The sequence below is a fragment of the Chanodichthys erythropterus genome, chromosome 18 (genome assembly GCF_024489055.1).
Source record: "Chanodichthys erythropterus isolate Z2021 chromosome 18, ASM2448905v1, whole genome shotgun sequence".
In the NCBI taxonomy this organism is placed as follows: Eukaryota; Metazoa; Chordata; class Actinopteri; order Cypriniformes; family Xenocyprididae; genus Chanodichthys; species Chanodichthys erythropterus.
In genome coordinates, this window is record NC_090238.1 from 1,353,556 (window position 1) to 1,380,767 (window position 27,212).

General features: G+C 36.4%; 1 protein-coding gene across 5 annotated transcripts; it reads right to left on the bottom strand.

Moving 5' to 3' along the window:
* Window positions 1-489: 489 nt before the first annotated feature.
* On the bottom strand, window positions 490-26,657 carry ddhd1a (DDHD domain containing 1a). 5 transcript variants are annotated; one of them, XM_067366775.1, is made up of 15 exons: window positions 26,391-26,657; window positions 25,311-26,027; window positions 21,933-22,109; window positions 19,933-20,028; window positions 13,340-13,468; window positions 11,155-11,302; window positions 10,054-10,163; window positions 9,691-9,797; window positions 8,577-8,839; window positions 8,322-8,397; window positions 8,096-8,245; window positions 7,942-8,006; window positions 5,945-6,111; window positions 3,063-3,236; window positions 490-2,739 (listed from the first exon to the last, which is right to left on the bottom strand). In XM_067366775.1, the coding sequence occupies exons 2-15, from the start codon at window positions 25,978-25,980 to the stop codon at window positions 2,555-2,557; spliced, it is 2,517 nt and encodes an 838-aa protein (XP_067222876.1). In that variant the 5' UTR covers window positions 25,981-26,027; window positions 26,391-26,657; the 3' UTR covers window positions 490-2,554. The 5 variants fall into 5 exon arrangements, with proteins under 5 accessions (XP_067222876.1, XP_067222878.1, XP_067222880.1 ...); XM_067366777.1 differs by having other exon boundaries at window positions 26,494-26,652; XM_067366779.1 differs by having other exon boundaries at window positions 491-2,739; window positions 25,311-25,909; window positions 26,391-26,656.
* Between the last annotated feature and the right edge of the window lie 555 nt (window positions 26,658-27,212).

Consider the following 27,212-nt stretch of genomic DNA (forward strand, 5'->3'; position numbering starts at 1 on the left):
CAGATTTACTTATCCCACACACTTCATCATAGACACTGACCAGTTTTCAACAACTTTATTATAATAAAACTTTGTTTTATTATTTGAGCACTGAAAAGAGCAGCAAAGTTCAAACAAGAGCAGTGTCGCCTTGCAAAGAACTAATACATACATAAACTTTGTATCCAAAAACAGGTAAACTTGAGCTATTTATTTCTCTGTTTTACTAGAGAAACCCTTAAGAAAATGACTGCTGGTTCAGATAACCACACATGGGTAATGCCATATATATATATATATATATATATATATATATATATATATATATATATATATATATATATATATATATATATATATACATATATACAGTGGTGTCAAAAAGTGTTTGCCCCCCTTCCTGATTTTTTTGCATGTTTGTCACTTTAATGTTTCAGATCATCAAACAACTTTAAATATGAATCAAAGATAACACAAGTAAACACAACATGCAGTTTTTAAATGAAGGTTTTTATTATGAAGGGAAAACAAAATCCAAACCCACATGGCCCTGTGTGAAAAAGTGCTTGCCCCCTAAACCTAATAACTGGTGGGGCCAGCAAGACTTTGGAGTGGCCTAGTCAAAGTCCTGACCTCAATCCTACTGAGATGCTGTGGCATGACCTTAAAGAGGCGGTTCATGCTCAAACCATCCAATGTGGCTGAATTACAACAATTCTGCAAAGATGAGTGGGCCAGAATTCCTCCACAGCGCTGTAACAGACTCACTGCAAGTTATCGCAAACGCTTGATTGCAGTTGTTGCTGCTAAGGGTGGCCCAACCAGTTATTAGGTTTAGGGGGCAATCACTTCTTCACACAGGGCCATGTGGGTTTGGATTTTGTTTTCCCTTCATAATAAAAACCTTTATTTAAAAACTGCATGTTGTGTATTTGTTTGATAATCTGAAACATGCAAAAAAATCAGGAAGGGGGCAAGCACTTTTTCACACCACTGTGTATATATAAATTAGACATTCAGGAAAACACAGTATTTGTCATATGTCACTGATATAACATGCTACCCATTTCACAGAACCACACAAAAAAACACTCTCTCACACACTCACACACGACACACACACGAACAGTGATTCCCAACATAAATGTTGAGATTTTGACAAGACTGTGCTTTGTTTGTGTATAAACTTGTAAAACAGAAATATAAAACATGTGTAGTACGTTTTAATCAATTAATCATTATCGATTAATGTTAACTTTCTCTTTATTTATAGAGTTAATCTTCTCCAATGTCCGATTCTCATTACAATCTCTTTATCTGGTAATGTTTGCATCGTATATTTGCTCTGATGAATTGTTTTTGTTCCTCTTCTATAAGTCACTTTGGATAAAAACATCTGCAAAATGAATAAAATGTCAATTTTTCCTACTAAGTGATTCTTAAATTGCACCACATAAAACAGCAAATTATTTACAACTGTTGAATGATTTCATTTATAAATAAAAATAGCCGGTTTAATAACAGTAACAGATCCAGTGTAGCACAAATTAATAGGAACAAGTTTCTGCAGTGGATAAAGTTTATGATGGGCACGTGGGATACATAAGACAAAAACAGGTTGGGAAACACAGGTCTAATGGGTAAAATAAAAAAATACAGATAATGCCGTCCATGCCAGTCTCAATCTAAACCAATTCACTTCTTATTCCCCTTTACATCTTGGACATTTCTGCTCTTAAAGTGCAGGTGAACAGATGAACTAAACACCAGTATCAGTAGCATCGACACATTTCATAAACATGTGACCTTTATGAACATATAAACAAAGGAACAGGAACATGAAACTACACGACAGAACAGTCTTGAGCCCCATCGCGTCTTACCCTGCAGACATGACATCTATAGAGTCTAGCCTAAATACCATGTTTTCCATGAGCTAGTGTCTACATGTTAATAGTGTTGTTATTTGTGGCACATAAAAAAACACACAAACTACAGTACGAGTGAAGGGACAATCTTCCCCAAACAGATTGCAGCCCATGCAGAGTTTTGTGAGATTCACTGATGGAATGATTTGGCTATAAAAACTGTGCCAGCAGCAAGTGGAAATCTCTTCCCAAGCCATCCATAATCATGTGCACATCAATAAAATAAATAAATGATCTAGTCGTGAGGTCACGACGAACCCTTCTGCATAAAAATACAACCGTGTTAACAATAAACATTTAGTTATGCATATTGTTAAACATGTTATTGCATTAAACAGACATTGATTTCTCAGGTCAAAACAAAGATATCTATAAAACGTACACATTTAAATAAGTGCCGGTCATTATTAGGGGTTTATCATGTTCTGCTGACCAATTAAACACACTGATTTGAGCCCTAGAGCTGCATGAATGTCTGTGCGTGTCTGCTGCATATACTTCCTACGGATCTTCTTTGGACTTATATCATATAAAAAATATTAGTTTCTTAATAATGCAGCTTTGCATAGTCCAGCCTCTGTCCGTACGGAAGGCTTCGGAGAGAAACTCAGAGGCACCAAGTGTTCTTTAAAGTGTCCTAGGATGGATCAGTCTTTATTGTGTGAGGTGTGTCCTGCCTGGACTGTGCTCTGTTGTCTGTATATGAATGTCAGGAGGAACAGGGCGACGTCGTGGGAGGTCCAATAGGCCGTGTGTGAGGTCACAGCTGACCAATAACGGCTCTCCACCAAACCCTCCCGAAGCTCAAAGTCCATGCGATGCTCCATCTCAACTGTGACACACAACCACCAAAACCATGAGGAAATGATGACAACACTGTCATTTCTAAGTCTCTTCTGCTCTCTAAAGGCTGCATTTATTTAAATCAAAAATACAGTAAAAATTGTAAATATTATTCCAGTGTAAATCAGCTGTTTTCTATGTGAATATATAGTAAAGTGTAATTTATTCCAGTGATCAAAGCTGAATTTTCAGCATCATTACTCCAGTCTTCAGTGTCACATGATCCTTCAGAAATCATTCTGACATGATGATTTGATGATCAAGAAACATTTATGATTATTATCAGTGTTTAATATCTTTGGCTGTACACACCTGCTGCATCAAATAAAGAGGAGGAAGAGGATGGAGATATGGCTGAATATGCAAAAGTGCTTTGGCTGTCCTCACTGTCACCCATCCCAGAATCCCCGGTTGACGGCAGGCTGGGTGAGCGAGAGAAATGGGAGAATAAAATCCCGCCGATGCCCTTTCCAAGACTCGCAGCACCTGCACAAACACCAGGTTACAGATTAGCAGACAACACGGGTCATTCGGACTGTTACTGTGTGCCATTTTTATCATTTTTATTTTTTTCTGTCAACCACTTACAAAGTTTTTAATTCCAAAATGTATTTTATCACAGTATCTCTCACTAATCCCTACCAAGTAAAAGTTTTTTTTTTTTTATTCACTGCTGCCTATAAAGTCCCCATGAAATCAAAATGTTCTTGTTTTTTTATATGGACTATATCGGTCAATTCTTATTTTTTATGGAATATTGCAGTGTATTTATCGGTGCACATCATTATTTATTTTATTTTTTTTTAATTCATGTTCCTGGTAATCTTGAATCAGAATATCTTCTCACTTTTGCAGCATCTCTTCTCTGATGATGAGGGCGGGGCAACCTGTCACTCACATGAGATCCACCAATAGCAAACCACAACCATCCAATCAATTTCCCACAGACAGAATCAAGCCTTGTTCTTGTTCCTGAAGCGTTTCACCCGGATATACGGCACAATAGAGAAGAAAAGACTATTGCAACTTCTGTTTAATGGCGACTTTAAGACTTCTATGTAAATGCATGAATAGAAAATGCAGGAAAGATGAATGAATGTGGCAGAAAACGAAGCTAGAAATCCATTTGAACATTTCAGGCATTTTCCCAAGGTCCTTAAAAATTTGAGATATCAGGCCTCTTCTAAAGAAGAGCAATCGACCTATCACAAATCTCCCCTTCATTGGCAAGTTAATAGAGAAAGTTGTTTTCAATCAGATGAGCGAATTCCTAGACTCAAATGACTATTTGGACAACTTCCATTCTGGTTTCCAAACACAGCACAGAGACAGCACTGATTAAGATATTAAATGCTGATGCTGGCAAAATGTCAGTGTTGATAGTATTACTACTTCTTAGTGCTGCATGTGATTCTGTTGACCAACAATATACTCCTCAACAGACTGTTTATCGCTGCTGCTGCTGCTTATTTCTGCAGATGTTTATTGCAGCTACTGCCAGTATACACACAACACACCGCTGTGAGCAAGTAAGACATGCTGCTGCATTACAATACAGCATACATAAATTATCCATAGCAGATATATACAGGTAGAGCTGGGGAAGGTGGAGGGTTTCTGAAAGCACTCGCAACTGCTACAGCAAAAGCGGTAGTATTTGAAGGTTGAGCAGCGAGCTCATTGGCTACTGATACAGCAAGAACCAATCAGCTGTGCCTTATAGAGAATGATGTGATTACAACCAGATTGAGTTAAGGACCTATCAGCCAGCGCTCATGACAGAACTTTGTATTTAACAGCTGGATGTGCCAAAACTTTCTTCAGTTAAATAAAGATAAAACAGAGGTCATTGTATTTGGCAATAAATATGAAGTATCAAAGGTAAATGCATACCTTGACACCAGGGGTCTAAAAACTAAACATGAAGTCAGGAATCTTGGTGTCATCCTGCATTCTGATTGTAGCTTCAGAAGCCATAACTAAACCAGCCCAAAATGACTATTAGACAGTCGCAGCTCATACAAAACGCTGCTGTCAGTTTCCTGACCAAAACCAGAAAAACTGAACATTTCACACCAGTTCTTAGGTCATTACACTGGCTTCCATTTTTATTCAGAATTACTTTTAAAAGCAATTTTAATTATATACAAATCCCATAATGGCCTCGGACCAAAATACATGGCAGATTTGCTGGTAGAATACAAACCAAACAGAGCTCTCAGATCGCATGGATCAAGCCAGTTAATAACACCTACAGTACATTCAAAACATGGTGAGATGGCATTTCGCTATTACGCCAAGCGTAGCTGAAACCAGTTTCCAGAGGATGTCAGATGTGCCCCTGTCGGTAGCTTCCTTTAAGTTCAGATTAAAAACACGTCTGTTTAACTGTGCATTTCCCGATTGAGCACGGTTTCTGCTCTGTACCGATCGCACTGCGCTGTTCTTTCTTAAAATCCTCTTTTTACACAAGCTGCAGGTTTTCTGTTGGCTCTGATATAGTAATGACTTGTTCCAACGTTCAATAATGGCCTTTTGTGAAGCTGCATTGTCATAAAACTACCAGCACTGAAATGTGCCGCTCAAACTGTTCAGATCAGACTGAAATGTGATTGTGTGTTATGTATGAACCCATCTGTCTGATACAAGAATGTTCCAGAATGAGTTGTTTTCACAGCTCAGTTTCAATAAATGCTCTATTTAGACTGGAGGAGATATTATGAGTTCTGAAAGTGACAGTATAGCTGCTTTTCCACTGTCGGGCCGAATCATTCTCACTGCTTAACCGTTCCTTTCCGTAACGATCTGGCCCAGCCGGTACAGATATGGTTTCATTCTCCACTGTGGGGCTGATAACGGAGCTCTTTTAAATGTAATACAAATGCATCAGTCGTTATGGGTGATGATCAGATATTTCTTCTAATTTATTACTAACTTGCAAAGCTTTAATAATGCACTTGAAATTGAATTGAATTGACAACTCTACACGCATTCTACCAGCACGGTTCAGTACGGTTAACAATGCCAAGAATTCCAGGCTGGAACGGTTTGTAATCGTGCCGTGCCAAACCAAGTTCAAGTGTAAAAATAACTGTAACCGTTCCTTACCATTCAGTTTAACGGTGGAAGTGCAGTTTAGGTCTTCATTGCACATCAGATTCTTACATTTCAATTGAATATGCTGTCACATGTACCTAGTATGCTGGCCTTGCCCAGGTTGGTGATGGACTCTCCGTAGTAACTGCTGGCCAGGACAGGTGAGGCGCTGGGACCGTTCTCCGTGTCGGGCGCTACGTCCTTACTGACGTTTATATATGTGGGTCTGATCTCATCATATGGAGTGGCATTGATAGTGTTACACCTTTAAAACAATGTCAAAATCAACATTCATAATCATATCAAATGATATCAAATTTATGGCAAATGCAACCTTTAAGCTACTGATTCTCAACCAGGGGTCTGCGGCCCACAGCAAACTTCCATATTAAAGGTGCTAAAGAGGATCTTTTCGTCGACTGAGAAACCAAACACTGTTACTGAGTTTTTTAAATGAGCGCATGCGTAAGAACAACCCCCCCTCCTTTCGAGGGAATGCCTCCCAAAACTTGTGCACTCCTATTGGAACACGAGTGTTTACCACCGGCATTCGCTGTGTCGTGTTCGTGGATCCATTATGTCGGACTCACCGCAGGTAACTCATAATCTGCAGTTGTTACTCCTGTCTCCTGACAAAAACATCGCATGCGGCGCCTGTGGATTGTGGAAAGTTACTGGAGCGCGCATCTGCGCTCATCTCACACAAGAAACATCACGGCAGTGATCGACAAGCCAGAGGGCCAATCGTTTACACGATTGGCTGATGTTTTTAAGGCCCTACCTCGTGCACAGATGATGTATATTAATATTATTCCTTTCAGTGCACCTAATAAATAGTCTTTTATCAGTTAGTAAAGACAGTTTCAAGTAATATTGCAAAAATGTATAAAACAAAACATCCTCTTTAGCACCTTTAATAATAATAATAACAATAATAACAATAATAACAATAACAATAACAATAATAATAATAATAATAATAATAATATACACCCTACTGTTCAAAAGATTGGAATAATTCATTTTTTTTGTGTGTTTTTGAAAGAAGTCTCTTCTGCTCACCAAGGCTGCATTTATTTAATCAAAATCAATAAAAACAGAAATATTGTGAGAAAATATTAGCCTTTTTAAATAACTGTTTTAATATATGTGTGAATACATTTAAAAAATAATAATTTATTCCTGTGATCAAAGCTGAATTTTCAGCATCATTACTCCAGTCTTCAGTGTCACATGATCCTTCAGAAATCAATCTGATATGATGATTTCAGCAAAGATGCATTAAATTGATCAAAAGTGACAGTAAAGACATTTATAATGTTACAAAATATTTCTATTTCAAATATTTGAACTTTCTATTCATTATAGACTTATCTACTAAAATATTAAGCCGCATAATAAGATAATAAGAGCCATTATCAATGATTGATCATCATGATAATAATTGAGCACCAAATCATCATATTAGAATGATTTCTGAAGGATCATGTGACACTGAAGACTGGAGTAATGATGCTGAAAATTCAGCTTTTATCACAGGAATAAATTACACTTTACTATATATTCACATAGAAAACAGCTGATTTACACTGGAATAATATTTCAAAATAGTACTGTTTATATTGTATGTTTGATCAAATAAACACAGTCTTGATGAGCAGAAGAGACTTCTTTCAAAAACACACACAAAAAAAATCATAATTATTCAAAAGTTTTGACTGGTAATGTATACAAAACTCTAAATTAATAATCTAAATTAAAATGGTAAAAAATAAAAATCAACCTCTTTTTGTCTCTCTCAATAACTTTTTTTGTGTTCTTGAACATTTTTGAAATCACAAACTGAATTGTGGTTAGTAAATTTAACAAATCAACACTCCCAGTTTACAATACAGTTCAGAAATACAGAAAATATCTTCTTGTTGGGGCTCAAATTTAGTGTTGGACAACGAGACAAAAAGATTGAGGACCACTGCTTTAAACAATTATACAATTAGGCCAAAAAAATAAGAAATAAAGTGTAACATTCACGCATACAAATAAATTTTCCTGACAAGTACAAACTATACTCAAACAATAACATTTGAAGACTCACCAGTGTATTTGGACAGGTGCAATATTGCTATAGTGCTTTAAAACAAGAGGCTCCAGTCGATAGGCCTGCCAGACAGAGAAACGTATCATAAATCAGTCCCCTCTCCTCAAATGAACAGCAAAGCCCCAGAGTGAATGTAATGACGTCATCTCACCACAGGATCTGTTGGGTGGAAGATGTTGAAGAGGCGCCGGCAGATGGATTTGGGCATGATGTGGTCCTGGTCACCGGTGTTTCCGGGCCGAATCCCTCTCAGAGCCAGGAACACAGCCAGAGGAGATCCCATGCAGAAGAAGTTCTCCACCTGCAGTACAATTACCAAGCTTTATTACATGGACATTTCATTTGAGCCGATCACCGTGTTAATGTCACTACATCACCTTAAACTTCAACGTAGGGAAGGGTGCAGGTGTCGATGCCTTCAGGCCCTGAAGCTGATCTTGCAGTTCTCGTAACCTGTCACAGACACAAGACCTTTTACAAGACTCAACAACAGTGCATGATGATACAGTCACAGCTCGATGTCATCTTATAGCCATGAAAAAAAGGCATCATTTTTCATCATCACAAAATTGTAAACAGCACTATATAAATGTTAAAGTTTGACATGACTTAGACATGTGAAACCGCAGCACCTTTGTCTGGTTAGTTGCACTTCCTCCAGCAGGTGGCGCTCTTCATAACTCGTCCAGTGTAAATCGTCGCCCAGCAGCTGATCGTGATGTTCTTGCAGACAGAAGCGCACAGGATCCCAGCCGGTCATGATGTCGAAGGTGATCACACAGCCCAGAGAGTGGGAGATGATGGACACTTTTCCGCCTTTCCTCTCGAATTCAGGGTTTCGTGAGCAGAAGAGGGAATACAGGCGGTTGAGCTCCTGCGTCAAACCCTTAGTGATCTGGAAGGATGAACATTATCATATATAACAAAATACTTGATGGAACAAATATGAATCATATCTCATGTTTAACCCCCGAAGCACTGGCCGAGATGAGGCTGTTCTCTGCGGGTACACGAGCACTGAACGGCCGCTGACGGCCTGGAGCTCATATCTCCGAAACTAAAACTGACAGTAGGTGGCAGTAAATGTCTAATTGAGCTGCTTCTCATTTCGAAGGCTGCGTCCTCCGGAGGTCACATTTGAAGGCTGCATATGTCAGAGGCGGTATCATTTAAGAAAAATAACCAAAGAAAGAAATTACAGTATTTAACATTTCACGAGGAATATCAGTCAACTTCACTACAGTTACTTTTCTTAAATAAGACATCCTTGATGACATATGCAGCCTTCAAATGTGAGGACACAGCCTCCGAGATGAGACGCAGCCATCGAGTCACTCATTCATTTGAATCGTCCAAACGTAAATGGCTTTCTTTATGAATGGTGTTTATTTATGAAATGTGTGTATTATTCAGAAACTAAGCATTGCTGTCCGTTGCTTGGAGACGTACTGCTGTGGCTTTATAAGTAATATTTTCATTGGCAGAATTGAGCAAAAAGACAATATTGTGTATAGTTTCTTAGTATAAAATCAATATCACATTTGCACTCGTGCTATTCAGGACAAAAACAGCTTAACTATATACACTATGATACAAACATAAGACAAAAACTCATAAATGCCCCAATATCTTGAATTTATGGGTAATTCTAATTGCATTTTATAGTCTGAAACAACACAAGTTTGAGAAAATGATGACAAAATGTTCATTTTCAGGTGAACTAATCAAACGTAGCGCGCCGTTCACCTCGTCTCTGTAGAGAGGGCTGGTGTAGTACATGATGTCCATGGCGCTGCTGTTGAGTAAATCTCTCAGGCCTCTCACCTTATCTGGTGTGATAGACTCCACTGTGTCTGTGTTTAAAGAGGAAAACGCTATTAAAATATGAACACAAACTATGCTTTTCACTCATCATTTCGTTATTGATGTTAATGCATGTCATTGTTTGAGCTGCTTTGTTTACACAGCTGAGAGAGGGATGAACTATATCATATGCTCTAGCCATCATTGGAAACAGTATGTGTGTGTGCTTGTGAACAAAAGGTAAAAGGACAGTCGTGATCAGAGCAGCTGAATGCAGACAGACACATGGTGTGGCGTCTGTCTTACCGCCGTCCAGAGCGAGTTTAGAGCGCCACTCGACCGGCAGGAACTCCACATGCTCCTCTGTTTGCTCAGCAAAGTGCTTCTCCTCCATCTTCCTCACAGCTTCCCGCAGCCTGAACACACACACACACACACACACACACACGCACACTTTCAATATTATTTAAAAATGGTTATCGTTAACTAAAATTACTAACTATTAACAACCATTTTAGTTAACTGAAATAAAATAAAAACCTTAGACTTAAAAAAATGAAAAATAAAAAAAGAAATGTTGTAAATTAGAAATGTTATCTAAGTTTAAGTAAAAGTACTAAAATTACCAAAAAATAAGTCAGAAGAAGAGCCAAGTAAAGAGCTGGTAAGCTAAGAAGAAATATTCCACTAATAACTGATAAAAGCACATAAAATTACTGAAACAAACTAAAATTAAAACTTAAAATATAATAAATGTATTAATAAATACTATTATAGTATGTAACACTTGATAAGCAGCTTAACAACATGCCATTCGTTTTGAAAACAAAATAGCTACATTTCCAATTTAATATTAATCAGAGAAAAATTATACATCATTACTCACTTCCCAGCTGTTGTCATATCACAACTCAATACTTCATAAAGATATATAGATATATAATATATCTATATGTCCAGAGGGGATATTTAATATTAATGACACTACAAGTTTCATTAAACCATCAAAATATGAGGAACATATTTTATTATTATTATTATTTTTATTAATATTTTAAATATGAGAGAAGAAAAAAAAAAAACACTAAACTTGGTTAAGGTATTTATCTGACAAAATTATATGGCAAAAAAAGGCAGTCAGCACAAGACTTTAAGCACAACTTCTCACAAACTCTTTAACAAATTTGTAATAATATTTGAATAAAGGCTGATGTAAATTGAACAGACATAACTTTTGGCCACTCCTGTGTGCGTGACAGACATAAACACACATATTGTGGAAAAACTGTACCAGGAACTCTTTCATGAACCGGAACAGATTAATCTAAATACTTTCCCAGCTCATCACAAGGCATCTCACCGAAGACTCGTTGGTCATTATCAATAACAGCACTCCTGAGGACTCACATGCCAGTGTTTTTGATGATGCGATCCTTGTCCATCTTCTGTCCAATGCCATGAACCACAAACACAACGTGTGTGGTCTGAGGAGGTTTATCATCCAGCGAGGCCTCCTCCACATAACCGCGGTGCAGTCTGGTGCCACTGCTGGAGGCTGAGGACAAAGACAGGACAAGTTAAGAGAGACACAGCTGAAGGACACTCTTACCCTTGCTACAACACCATCATCTAGTAATGCACCAAAATAGAAGTAATGGGCATGCCGAAAGGTCTTTACAATGCTTTGAGAAAGCTGCTTGTTAAGATGTAGCTATGTTAGGGTTAGGGGTTAGTATTTATAGTGGCATTGAGTAACTTTCGGCACGCTCATTTCTCTGACCTGTAGCTATCTCTGTCTCGAAATTTCAGCGGCTGGAAATAATTTTTGGTATTTTTTTTTTAATTGTGACATTAAATTAGCATATAAATCGTCATTCTTCAATAAAGAGCAGTGTCTGTTTCGTAAATATGTCAGGGTTGGCAAGCATGCAGTTCTCCCGTGGAATTGGGCTACTTTTATAATGTTGAAGGTTTATTTGACTGAGATGCTTGTATTGAGATATTTCAGCCATTTTATATTCTAACAATGACACAGCTAGGGCTGCAACGATTAATCGCGATTAATCGTTTGCAAAATAAAAGTCTTTGTTTACGTAATATATATGTGTGTGTTCTGTGTATAATAATTATGTATATATAAATACACACACATACAGGTATAGAGTTTAGAAATATATGCATGTATTATAAATATATATATTTATATACATTTTATATTACATATAAACAAATATTTTATAAATATAAATATAAATTTTTTCTTAAATATATACATGAATGTGTGTGTATTTATATATACATAATTATTATACACAGAACACACACATATATATTAAGTAAACAAAGACTTTTATTTTGCAAACGATTAATCGCGATTAATCGTTGCAGCCCTAGACACAGCTGTGCTAGATGATGAGTTTTGTGAGGAAGGGCATTGGTAGGGAGCTCCTTTATGAAAACCGACAGTGTTTATGAGTATTATTATATAGTGATTTTTAAGATGCATTGTGAATAATGCATACAGTGAATGTAAAATATGTATTTTAGGTATGGAAGTGGCATATTTTGAGTTTTGATACTTGGGATAGAGTCATGGGGATAGTTTTGTTTCACAGACCTGGCAACCCTGAACAACACTGATAAGCTACAACAGGTAAATATGTCAGCTGTGTGGACGCTAGCGCTGGGCTGACAATATCGATTTCTTGATTTCAACCGATCCTTGTTTTGATGAACCGAAATCTTTTCGTTTGTGCTTTCAAAAAAAAAAAAAAAAAAAAAAAAAAAAAATCACATTAACCTTTGTGCTTTGTTACTTTTGAGATGAAACAAAGACTCAGCTTTCAAATGGTCAACTTCATCAGGAAATTCAAACAATAAATGTGGTTTTGACACGTGTGGTAACAGATCACTGTAACGGCACATGAAGCAATCATCTCTTCCTCTTTACTACTACTTACAGCACCAAATAAACATGAATGAACATCAGAAGGAATGTTGAAAGATACAGTAAAACTTACGGAGATGAATCATGTCTCATGTAAACGTCCCATTTACTTCAGAAAAGCCATAAACTCGTTAGTTAGCTAGAAAACAACTATAGAGAGGAGCATTTTGCTAAATATATGCACTATATTACATATTCATTACTTTTTTAGTTAACATGTTCTCTTCATTATTTAATGTATGTTTGAATAAATCTGTCATGAAAACAGCCATTGAAAAACTTTGATATAAAAACTGCCTGAAATTTTTATTTCGGTTTTTGATAAAAAATTCATTTTGGTGCATCACTACCCTCAACTGTGACTATATTCACAATATAATATGGTCTCTTGTACCTTTGTTGCTTTTTATAAAAAGACGACTAGATAATAAATATTATGGACATTGGCGCCATATTATGAGAAAAGCTTTTGTTATTTTCTAATGCAAGTCTTTGGAGGTCCATGTGTTTGCATAGTTTTAACAGTAATTTTACAGGAATTATCCAAAAATACATTTGCAGAGAGATTTATAATGACACAGTGAACACAGAATCTGGTGTATGGACAGAATGATGTGACTGTTCATGTACAGTTTTGCAGCTCACCTTTAGAGAACCCCAGCTTCTGTGTGACGGTGCGGGCAATCTTAGACGTGGTGGCGTCGCTGTACAGATACACCTCATCATCGCTGTACCAGTCAACATGACTGCGGCTCAACTGCAGACTGTGAATGGCTGTTCGGTGATGGGGAGAAGGACATGTGGACAACATTAAGGAACATTCATTACATTCACTGACAGGGCTATACAGTAACACACCTCACAGTTCACAGAGTAAAGGACACAAAACTACAGGAAGCAGTGCTTTTCAGTGCACAGACATGTCCGGTTTTCTCTAGGGTATGATTTGAGGTGTTTTAAGAGTGCCGCAGCACTGAATGATAGGGATTAGGCGGTAAAGGATCCTGTAAAGAGCACACTGAAAAGCCGCCTGTCATTCTCTCTTACAAACAGAGAGATATGAACAGAGAAATGAATCCGGCTAGTGGATCAAATCAGCTGATGTTCACCTGATGTTAAGAGCAGCCCTGCTTCGCACTTCACATGCACAGAATATAAATTCAGTATATCTCATATTTCTATCCGCAGGGTAAATGTTTTTAATATTATGACATATGTTCCTGGTTCAAAAGACCCTAAGCTATATGAATAGTATCTGTGGCATATTGTTGATTACCTCAAAAAATAATTTCATCCCTCTGAGCTTGTGTAGTTCACTTACATTAGAAATCTGTGGGAAAAGACATTCTGGACGGTTTTAAATGTGCAGCTTGTATTTTCATTAAAATGCTTATAATTATATATTATATTATATTATATTATATTATATTATATTATATTATATTATATTATATTATATATAAGCATTTTAATGAAAATACATTAAAAAATATATATATATATATATATATATTTCAGATGGCCTCTAAGTGCCATCTGAAATGTTCTTATAAGATTAACATGTTTATGTTCAGTTATTTCACTTTAATGGCGATGAAAAGGACCTATTAATTGCCATTTAAGTGAAATTACTGAACCTAAACATACGAGCTTGAGAAAAATGCTAATTTTAGAAGAAAATTTTAGACGGCACTTAGAAGCTTTTGCATCTGAAGTCTTCACACATATATATATATATATATTATATATATTATATATATTATATATATATATATATATATATATATATATATATATATATATATATATATATATATATATATATATATATATATATATATATATATATATATATATATATACACACACATATATATATACACACACACACACACACATTATATTATATTATATTATATTATATTATATTATATTATATTATATTATATTATATTATATTATATTATATTATATATTTTTTTATGTATTTATTTATCTATTTATTTTTATTTGGTACAAATATATTATGCATTGCAATCAAATGCAATTCATTTGAGTGGACTTTTCTTCTTATAAACAGTATTTTGTACCCCATGTACAGTATTATTGCATGTATAATACAAAATTAAACAGGCTTTTCATTAAATATTAGATATGAATGTATTTAAGACATCTCATGTTAACAATTATAAATCACAAAAGGTGATGAGAATAATTTTTGGTATGTTAAAATACTTTCTCCTGCGTCAACTTTCACCCAAACATGAAGATTATCCCATGATTTACTCACCCTCAAGCCATCCTAGGTGTATATGACTATCTTCTTTCAGACTAACACAATCAGAGATATATTTTAAAATATCCTGGCTCTTCCAAGCTTTATAATGGGAGTGAATGAATGGGAGTGAATTAATTTTTTGAAGTCCAAAAAAGCACATCCATCCATCATAAAAGGAATCCATACGTCTCCAGTGAGTTAATAAAGACCTTCTGAAGAGAAACAATGCATTTTTTAAAGAAAAATATCCATATTTAAAACTGTTTTAAGTTTAAACTTTAATAACTGTACGCAACACCGTACGCAAGTCTAGTTCTGGCGGAAGAGTGACCTCTGACCCAACACATGACACAGTGACATACGCATGCAGAGGATAGAGCAAAACAAAACACCGGTCTCGAATTAGAAGTCTAAAATGATCATTTTTAAAGAGAACATCCTACGTCATGCGTCAGGTCAGAGGTCACTCTTCCGCCGCAAATTGATGTGTACGGCCATTTCCGGAAGCAAGCTATTATGGTCTACAAATTTATAAATATGGATATACTTCTTACAAAAACCCATAGCTTCTCTTCAGAAGGCCTTTATTAACCCACTGGAGACGTATGGATTACTTTTATAATGGATGGATGTGCTTTTTTGGGATTCAAAATCTCAAGCACGATTCACTCCCATTATAAAGCTTGGAAGAGCCAGGATATTTTAAAATATATCTCTGATTGTGTTCGTCTGAAATAAGTCAGTCATATACACCTAGGATGGCTTGAGGGTGAGTAAATCATGGGATAATTTTCATTTTTGGATGAACTAATCCTTTAATATGCAGAAACAAAGGCATTTGCGTAACCCAAACCACTGCGGCCCTGCTATAACTGATCAACACTGATGCGTTTGCTTGATCATCCAGACCAGCCTGTTGAGCCAGATTATGTTTACATACACTTTAAAAGTCAAGTTTCAGTTCGATTAAAGCAATAATTAAATCAACAGCATCGTGTAAACTCTTTAGTTGGACTGAAATTGTACTAGTCTGGTTTCAAATCGGACTAACAGAGACAATGCAATTGTAACTCGCTTTGAACACATATATAGTCTCAGAATTGTGCTCCTGCTGTGAAAGAAATTTAATCTTTCAAATATTCGATGTACAGTCAGACTCAACCAATAGCGTGAGTTTGGGGGCGGGAGTATCTCGACCTCTTGAGTTCAGGAAACCTCTTTGGAAACAATCATTATTCTCACAATTGTTTGGTGCTGGTAAGAAGTATTTTAACACTAAGTTTTACCCCAGACGTCTGCCATCTGCAGTAAGTGTATTAAGTGTGGTTTTACAAACTGAGGGACGAATGAAAATGATTCTCGGTGGTAACTGACGGCATGCCACAGACGTGTTGAACCTGAACACGTCTTTACTATACAAAGATAAGTACTAATAGTTTTGCACATTTCTAAATTCATCCAGTTATGATCTGTGCTCATTATGTTGGGTGGATTCTGTTCTCAGAGCTGCTCTTGTACACAGGTGTCCACGGCTGATGATCGCCTTAGAAAAGCAAACAAAGGCGGACTAGAGGCCTAGATCATCATACAGAACCGCTAACATCAACAGCAAGTCCTCTACAGTGATGGATTTGGATGGGGACAAAGGACAGATGATTGACAGGTTCTGTTCCCTTTAACCAGTTTCTATAGATTGGATCAGGTGAATGTCCCTCTCTCACTCTCATCTGTGTAAGTGAGGACATTCAGAGGACAGAGGGGGATCAAATCTGCCTTCACTGTAAAAAATTAATGTGATTTTAACGGTAAAATATTGTAAAAAAAAAAATAATAAAAAAAATAGTAAATAAGTTAACAGTAAGTTCCCGTATTATACACAGGGAAAAACTGTAATAGCTCTTACCAGACATTTTATGTAATTTTTACAGTAAAATGCAGTAAATGTTACAATTTTTATAAGCAGACTAAATCAATGTATATTTTACAGTCAAAAACTGTAAACTAATATTCCCATATTTGAAAGTTTTGTTTAAATAATCATGTTTCTTAATAGTTTTTGTTATCAGTTATGTACATTAGGGTTTTATGTTACGTCCTCTGTTGTTTAATGAATGTTTATTGCATTATGTAAGTCTTGTGGGTTACCATGATGGTGTTTTGTGTTTGCGTGAATGACTCTGTGCACCTTCTTTATTTTAGTATATATTTCAGCTCATGGAAAAGCTATTCATGTGGCTTTCTCTTTCACCACCTGCATTGTTATGGTGGTTGTCAGTATATGTTAAAGGTACAAAACAGATTTTAGTAGTAGAGTGCATTGTTAAATTTATTTGGTTTACGTTCAAATTTTCTTGTTTGTAAATTACAGTTTCATAATGTAAAATGTACAGTTTGTTCTGTAAATGTGTTTAGAGTTTTTCTGTATTTTTTACTAAATTATTCAGCTGCCAAAATTACTTTGTTTTTTTTTTTTTTTTTTTTTTTTTTTTGTTACAGTGTTGAGTTTTCTGATAGACACACATGTATGTCCCATGGACACAGAGGACATCTTTCAATCTGAGCTCTAACTGGAACCTTCAAAGTGACATTTCATAATCACATCTATCATAACAATGACAAGGCGACAAAAGAGTTTCCATTTTTGAACCAAACATTAAAATATTAATAGAGGGAGACAATATTAGCACCATCTTAGATATGTTGTTTTATGAATGCAACAAAGTGGGTCAGCAGAATCTTTTAAAAATATTACTTAAAAAAAATAAATAAATAAAATAGTAGCTATTATAATAAAAAAGTATAAACAGCAATCGACTATATTTTGGTCCAATGGCTGATGTTGATAATTATTATAATCTAAAGTGCAGAGTGGCTGATATAATGCCAATACATTCACAATCTATTAAATGCATATGGCAATATGACAAAAATAATCATTAATATATCAAAAAACAAAACTGAAAATTCACCAAACATTAACAAGATATTTTGGAAATGACCAATGCAACGATGGTAATCTAAAAAAGGCCAAAAATCGGCTGAAAAACTGGCTTACTCTCTGGGTCTTGTATGACACTATTGCAAGAGGATCAACCTATCTGTGTTTGAAATGACTTGAACAAACTGTTTCCCAGAGAAAACTCAATGGAATCAAGCAGTACTACTCTACTGACCTACATACACAACATAAGCCCATTACGGGGTCAGGAGCTGAACTAAAGGCACTCAGGGGGACAGCTTACACGTATAAATATGGCTGAAAGATTATATATTATATATAAATATAAATCTGTGGAATAAGTGATATTGCAAAGAAAAACATCCCCAAAACATGACATGTTGTGTTATATGTACAGCATAACTGGAGAAGTGGCGTATTACAGCAGGACCAACTTAACTCCGAGGATTACGAAGCCAACTAAGGTTAACAGGGCTTGTGTTAGAAGGCAGCCTGTCAGGATTTTAAGCAGCGATAGGCACTCGGTTTTCTCTGTGTGTTTTGAAGGGTATGTCTCGCTCTAGCCAGGGTTACACTCAAGCTGGAATTTAATTTCTGTGAACAAGAAGCGTTTGTTTAAGAGAACAAAATAAGAAACATTTACTCACAAGATCAACAGAAATTTAAGTTTGATATTATGTTCTCTTTTTGTTCAATGTAATAAATGACTTACAAAACACAGACGAAACATCATGCTGTGACAGAATGACAGCATGTTCGGAGGGAACTGTAATTGTTTAGACTTTTTTTGATTCACATCAAATAATTGGTTTGGTAAAGGTGTTTCCACTGTGGTTTATGTTCATGTATTTTCACAGAATATAGAGGGTGTCAATGACTGACATCTGATACCTTGATCTAAAATGACCCGGCGTGCAGCACATCAATCGGGCAGGATTCGTTTTAGGATATGTCTGTAAATTAATTGTCGATGTCGTTCAGTTCATGCAGGAAGGGCGATGTATGAGAGTGTGTAATGGACCTAACACAAAATATATTTCTGTACATACGTAATTAGGCAGAAATATGAGCATATATATATGGGATTATTATGAGAAACAGATTTGAATACAATATATATAGCCTGTAATACTATATTGCATAACATTTCGTGGTTGTATATCATGCTTTATGCTACACAGTCAATGTGAAAAAGTTGTGAATTTGTGTGTCTATTTTCTCTAGTTATTAATGATATTTGTGAAAACTAAAGATTCAATGAATTATTTTTTTAAATAATGTCTTGAGTCTGCATTTGATATTGATGTATATATTTGAGTAAAACAGCTTCTCAAACAAAACAAAACAAAAGTAGGGTGGGACTTGATTTTGTTGATTGATGAGATCTTACATGAGTGACAGGTTGCTGGAGGAGAGGGAAGAGATGTCGACGCGAGAGGCACATGAACGTAATGATGATGTGCAAAAATTTATTCATTTCTTATAAACACTGCAATATTCCCTAAAAAAATAAGCATTGTCAATGTCATTTCATGGTGATTAAGTTTGTGAACTATTGACTTTTTCTTTTAATTCAAACTAGTTGTAAATAAAACAAAGATTATTGAAGTAAATACAATTTCTACTTTAAAATTCAATGTGTTACTTGCCGTTTCTTTATAATTATTTGTGACATTTTCTGGAATTTAAGTGAAAATTGTTTCAAACTAAATCCTACACCAAACAGTTTTTTTCAGTGTAGAAATGGGCACAACTTTTGACACTGTTTGTATTCAAAACATTGCTTTGAGTGCTTTGAAAACATCAGATTCTAATAATAGTGACATAATAAGGAAATACAGCAGGGAAAATAGGAAAAGTGAACACTTTTAAAGAACACGAGAGCCAAAAAGCACACTTTTGTGAAACTGGGTTTAAAACTAATGGGAGGGTTTCTAATGAGCAAAAGGCGAAAAAGGAGAATCAGCATCTACAAGGAGTAAAAATGGAGGGCTGTAGTACCTTGACATCGCTTTCGCTTGTGACTTTTAGCACTCGTCTGATATCCGCTCCATTTGAATAGAAAGGGGAGGTAGAATGGGGGGAAGTGGGAAAGAACTAACAAACCAAAAAACAGTGAGTGGTCACGTTATTGGCAGTGTCACCTCTCTATCACCCTACACAACAATATATACAAACTATGAGACTGTGTTGTACTGCGTAATATTCAGCTCAAAATACAAGTAATACCATCATATTGTGACACACTTAAATCATGCTTTTCACTGGCTCAGTTCTTTATAAGGGTCTTTTTAACGTGAATGCGAGTGATATTACCCAGGACACATTTCTCATATCACTTAAGTTTCAAATCAATGAATGTTGCAATAGTAAAGACAAATGCTGTCACATAAATTACAATGTCTGCATAAACTCTTGCATTAAAACCATGATAAATATGCAGTGTAGTAAATGGCAAGGAGAGCATCTCCAGTATTTCCATAAGAAAATATCAGAAAAAATAGCTGATATTATACACATATTTTTCTGGCTTAACCAGAATGCAGAGCTTAATCAGAAAATGATGTGCATGTAAACATGGCCTATTTCTAAATGATTCAGTAAAACAAATGCTATTTTATAGAGAGCAATCACTCCTCTGTGAGGCTGTGTCATATATTGTCCTTCACTCCCTTTATTTTCTCTACATGTTCAATAAACTCAAGCACTCACTCCTCTCTCATCAGATTCACACACAGGCCAAGCGTCATTTGAGTCATGAAGTTCAAGCAGTCTGCATTTTAAAACCATATTTATTACACTATAATGTCTCAAACACATAAGAGAAAGATGTGTAGCATATAAGGCAAGAGTTTTGCATAATTCTCTCATATCTCAGGACTGAATGATGTGATTTAGACTGAAAACAACAGAGGTCTCAGCACAGAACCTCAGTTTCACAGAAAACTGTAAAAGCGCAGATGAAGAGACTTGGGCAGACCGTCTGGAGCGGATTAGACAAGTTCTTCTGGTCCTTTACTTGTGATTAAAAGTTAGATTCCAGTGGGAGAAATGAATTCAGCGTCCATGTGACTCAATGTTTAAATACAGATTGGATGTAATTGTGCATGACCCACATTCAGCTCCTCATGAGCACTTCTTTTTGAAGAGAAACTACAAATGCAGTGTAGCTTAACAGAAAGCAGGATAAGGATGGCAGATCTACTTAATCCCCTGTTGTATCGTCTCAAGGTGAAGAGTCACAATGACTCAGCATTTACATCTTTTTTTCTTTTTTCTTTACGCAAAAGCGTAATTTGAGGACGTTCTCAGTATCAGTATCAGAATGACACGGCCCTTCTGTCTCTGCCAGTCTAGAGTATTTGTGCAAATTCTCTTTTATCCTCAAGTCAACTTTTGTCTCATTGAAAATCACTAAAGACTCAGTCGTGTTTGAACTCCCTTCCTGTCTACACTCCATTACACTATTCACCTTATTTTGTAACATGGAAGAAAGCTGATTTCTGTGAACGCACATGACTTTTTGCATATTTATCCTAACTCTATTTAGTCTCATCATTGCTCCCATTCACTTTTCAAAGCTAAATGACAATAAACGTCATGCAAATCTTAATTCGGGGCACTCTCTGTGTGCCGCCATCTTGTCGATGTACTTAGACATACATAACTATAGAACATTTTAACATTCAAATGAATTGTTTTTATGGATAGAAAGCAAACTGAAAAAGTACAGAATGCCTTTGATGCAAATGTTATCATGATGTGTTGTGATGCATGAAGATCATTTCACCGTCACAAACGCAAACATACACACCGTCATTTTTCTACAGATACTGACAATAAGGGCAGGTGTGACCTTGTCACGAACAAAACCTTTTTCTTCCTTGGTTTCCCAATACTTCTAAACTAACGAACAGCCTCACAATCAGGAGGAATGCTCTCGCTTCACAATTAACCTCTATAGATCAAGCAAATTATGTGGTAGCAGTGAATTCTCTCACCATCTTTCCTGTCCACAGTCTTGGCCAGCGCGTCAGTCTCAAAAGCGTCCTGTACCTGTTGTCCTCGGAAACAAGCCAGGTGTTCTTTCTCTATGAGGTCGCTCTCGTCCTCCTCTACAGGCGTCCATGTGCCGTCAATGAACCACTGGCCTCTCATGACAGGGATGCACTCCTGTTCTGCAGGGTGGAGACGCAAAATAAACAGTAAAGGACACAGAGAAACAATCAAACATGTATTAACCTTGGGTAAATTGTATTTTAAGAATGATTTTTTTAATTCTGTAAATAAAACAAAGATTATTGAAGCATGCTTTACAAGAAAATACTATTTCAAAAATGTATCATGAGGAATTCAATGTGTTACTTCCCATTCCTTTGTAATTATTTGTAAAATTTACTAGCTAACTAGATCCTTGTTTCAAAGTAAATCCTACACCAAATTTATTTCAGTGTACAAATCTTGTAAATGATTTACACACTAAATTACTGGCAACACACCTCACCTGACAGACTGAAGTGATTCACCTTCACCTGAGATGTTAGTACACTTAAGAATTATGCAAATAAACTAAACATGTAGCCTTTCAAATTATGCACCAAATAGAGGTCCTTATTTTCTGTGAAAGTTTAAGTTAAAGTAATCCACAAAAACATCAACTATGTTACTTCACTTTTATGAACATATTTTTACATTGTTTATCTGTTTTTTGTTTTTATAATTATATATATATATAGACTAGCACTCCTCAAATTCATCTGAAAGATCCACATTTACTACCTGAGAAATGTCTTATTTTTAATCAATAATTACATTTAGAATAATAAGACACTATATAGAGTTGTTACCAAATGATTGAAACAAAGTTCATATTTACACTGCAGAGGTGAAACAGAAGTTGCATCTGAATTGAATAAATAAATATAAATAATTTTGAGATTAATGTTTTAAAAATAAAATGTTCAACATTTGTAAAAAAAAAAAATAAATAAATAAATAAAAATATCATTATACGTTTGCAATTGTGCTCATATTTGTGAAAACAGCCCTCTTTCTTGTGATATTGCTAAATTATATAATACAGTATATAAATATCAAGATCTTATACAAGCAATCATATCTTGCATTTTTTGGGCATTTGTATTAATTTTGGTGACATTTTTTAACACAATCCCCTCTGACCCGGCACAACAGTAACAAAATAAATTAAATTAGAATTTATTGACTGCATTTGAAGCAGGACGTTTTACATCCAATCAAATTAACGACATTAACAAAGAAATTAGACAATGCATCAGCAATTTAGCGATATCCCCGAGGTTGTGGTCTTGACCTGTCTTGAAATAAAGTCCTAGAGTCCTTTTAGTCTGAGACCAAGACTTTCAAAAAGTAGTCTTAAAAACGGTCTCAAGTACTACAAAACTAATATATAGTAGTCAACATCTGAAGTGGATCAAAAAAGTTAATCAAAGTTCTCCTAAGAACGAAGAAGAAGGTTTTAGGTCGACTTTGATGAAAGGTTTGATCCACTTCAGCCTTAGTTCCCCACAAACTCACTCAAATCCTTACGCTTGCCCATTTTTCCTGCTTCTAACACATCAACTTTGAGGTCAAAATGTTCACTTGCTGCCTAATATATCCATCCACTAACAGGTGCCGTGATGAAGAGATGATCAGTGTTGTTAACCTCTGTCAGTGCTTATAATGTTATGCCTGATCAGTGTATATATACATGTTATAAAGTATATATATATTTTGTTATAGAGAGCTTTAAAACTATTCAATCCAGACAGGGGAATACGGGTTTGATTTATTTTATTTATTTGCATCAAAATTGTTTGCAATGTTGAGAATTCTCAATAAAAAGAGAGATTACTTCACACCTGACGTGAACAAACCTCCAGGTGTCACAGACACCAAAGAATGTGAATAATTCAGCGGGCAGGTGCTTTTCATGGAAGGATGTGCATGTTTTCAAGCACACAAGCTCAGAAGTGTTCACTGACACTCGGAGCGTCTCAATAGCAAACTGTGTGTGTTTATTTAATCACGTAACTATTTACATGTATTCATTTTTATTATTTTCCTCACTCTTGCAGTGCATTTTATTGTTGTTTAGACATTGGAGAATGCCTCCATTTTAAGATTTTTAATGTCACATGATGTGAAGCAGTCACTTTCCATAGCTTTTGCTTTGTTGGATGTGTGCTGGTCAGACGAAGTCTGAGCACTGAAACATATGAAACCATGATTATTCAATTAACTCATTTTTACCATCACTTCTTCTCTTGCTTTCTGCCATTTCACTGCTTCCACAAGCTGAGAGAAGACTTTAGCTAATACAGTTTTGGGTATCAGACAAAATACAGCTTATTTTTAATTCATTTTAGTTATCAGACAAAACTCTGCTGGCTAATTTAGGATTCCAGACAAAACAGATATCTTCTGATGGGATCTGGTAAAGAGATTGGATCGAATATTCCTGATGTGGGGATTTAAAGGGTTATTTCACCCAAAAATGAATTTTCTGTCATTAATTACTCTCCCTCATGTCGTTCCACACCCGTAAAACCTTCATTCATCTTCAGAACACAAATTAAGATATTTTTGATGAAATCCGAGTTGTTTTATCCTCCGTTTAAAGCAATGAAATGAAAATAGTCAATGAGACTACAGTGGTTCAACCTTAATGTTATGAAGAGACGAGAAATCTCTTCAATAAACTATAAAGTCATTATTTTTGTTTTGCGCACAAACACGTTGCTTGACTGTTTTAACGAATATGCCTTGAATGTGGTAATTTCATTGCTTTCTACTGAGGATAAAAAACCTCTCAGATTGAACGAAGGTCTTACAGGTGTGGAACAACATGAGGGTGAGTAATAAATGACAGAAATTTCATTTTTGGGCGAACTAACCTTTTAACATACTAAAATCTAACTTGCAACACTGACAACATACTAAAACTGATCTTTGGTCAGTAACTAGACCAGATTACTGAGAACATCTGCAGGGATGATTCGAACCTAATTCATTGCAGAAATGAAAAATAGTCAGTGCTTGATACTCAGTAATTAGTCGAATGAGGACTAAAACTCAGGACTGGGGATTAAAAGACAATTAATATTCAATAATATAATCGATTTAACTGCACTGACACTATCAGATGAAAACTGATCACGGACACTGTAATTGAACTGAATAATGACATTATTGTCTTCTGTAGAGCTGCTTTACAGCTGAAATCGAATTTGTTTCATAACTGATGAATTTAACAACCCTGAGAGTTTATTATTGCTGCTCTGAAACAGTCTGTACTGTATAAAGAGCTTCAGAAATAAACGTGGCTCGACTTGAACCCATCAGTGATCAATACTTACGATTCCAGTACACTGGATAGCACTCTTTGTTTCTCACGTCCACTTCATAGAGTCCTCCTCGGACACACACGGCTTCTACAGCGATGTCAACACTTTCACACGTCTCCTCGCTGGGCTCACGCGTCTCCAGCGACGGGTCGAGGATCTCCTCTCCGGCACGGCTGCTCTCCGGGTTCAGCTCGCAGAATCTGCGGTACATGATTTCTATCCGGAGAGAGTCGTGTCCCATGAAGGGCTTCCATGTCTTTTTGTCCTCTTTGTAAAACCACCTGACTTCCTCCGGCCCCAGCTCGGTGACCACCTCGAACCGGCGTCTGGAAGAGCCGGAGCGTTTCCGGATGTCCAGCAGACGGTCGTTTTCGTGGTAGTCCGAAGCCGGGCTCGTGCAGTAATTGGTATTGCCGGTGTGGAGGTAGCTGATGACAGAAGTTGTGCTCAGGTCCAGATGGTCTCTAGGAAGGATGTCCGAGGCAGGACTTTTGAGCCTCAGCGTCATTCCGTCCCGTGGTGAGGGGCGTCTGTCCTTGTTTGGCTGCAATCCGTACATCCTTCTCCCAAAGGACCCATCGTAGAGGCTGATGTAGTCATCGTTCCAGTCTCTATTGCCAAAAGACAGTTTATTGCCAGGATTGTTAATAAACCGTGTCTTCTTCTTAGTAAGACTGCTCATAACTCCTTGCTCGTGGAGCCCGGGGCTGTCCCAACCGGAGCTGACCTCTGTGATGTCATTTAACAAGGGTCATGACCTCATATCAAAAGCAGACACTCTATTATTTAACAACTAAAATGACACGTTGTCATGTTATTCAGCTGCTGCTTCTCTCAAATATATGAGCAAACGTTTAACACGAACAGAAGGTTCATTCAAAGTTATCTGGTCATTAATGTTCATTTATTTACACATCATTCAAAAGTAACATTCACAGAATGTTCGCAAAATAGAACGTTCGCATAAACATTTACAAATCCAGACGCGTTCCAGAGAACATCCAGAAACGCGTTTGGAACGTTAGCACGATGTTACTTTGTATATAGGCTACCTGGCAATATGACGTCATACCACAATTAAAGAGTACTTACCCCTTTCAAACGCACATTAAACGACAGTATGTCATGCTATGTGTCTGTTTTTACAGCGACAATGTAAAGCAGAAGAACCGGTCTGATTCCTGCACTGACGTACCGGATTGTGCTCGCGCAAACCTGCAGTCAACCAGAGCGCGTCATTTCACAGAATCACGCTCTTCCGCTCTGTTTATCCAGAAATGAGTCCGTGTCACAAATAGAAACGTAAGTCTGTGCACTATTCCAGCCAGTCTGAGGGCAGCAGGGAAATACACTGACCTGCTGGCTCACTGACAAGTGCAGGGTGTACGAGCTTACGTCCCAGCCGACGTAGTGACGTGATGAGCGCATCCCGCACTTGCTACTGGGCAACCAGGGAGGAGGCTGTCCACCTGCGATAGCGCGCACGTACTCGTGAACGCGCTTGGGGGTGCGCGTGTTCTGTGGATTGTTTTGAATTTAAATGAATTTGGCTGAATGTAATCTAATAACAGATATATTTTGTTTTTGTTTTTTAAATAGACCTACAGGTTGGCTGTGATGTGCGGTAATTATCTCAGATTATGAAATATTACATACTGCACATGCTAATGTGGGAGTTAAAGGGTTAGTTCACTTTCAAATGAAAATTACCTCAAGCTTTACTCACCCTCAGGTTAGGATTGGACTCTCCCTTTAAAGGGTTAGTTCACCCAAAAATAAAAATAATGTCATTAATTACTCACCCTCATGTCGTTTCACACCCGTAAGACCTTCGTTCATCTTCAGAACGCAAATTAAGATATTTTTGATGAAATCCGATGGCTCAGTGAGGCCTGCATAGCCAGCAATGACATT

Excerpts from the sequence above, each read along its gene's own strand:
- ddhd1a (XM_067366775.1), bottom strand. The coding sequence starts at position 25,980 with ATGAGCAGTCTTACTAAGAAGAAGACACGGTTTATTAACAATCCTGGC. Across the intron at positions 22,110-25,310 it reads CTATCCAGTGTACTGGAATC|AACAGGAGTGCATCCCTGTC; the intron begins GTAAGTATTGAT and ends TCCACCCTGCAG. Across the intron at positions 11,303-13,339 it reads GAAGCTGGGGTTCTCTAAAG|CCTCCAGCAGTGGCACCAGA; the intron begins GTGAGCTGCAAA and ends CTTTGTCCTCAG.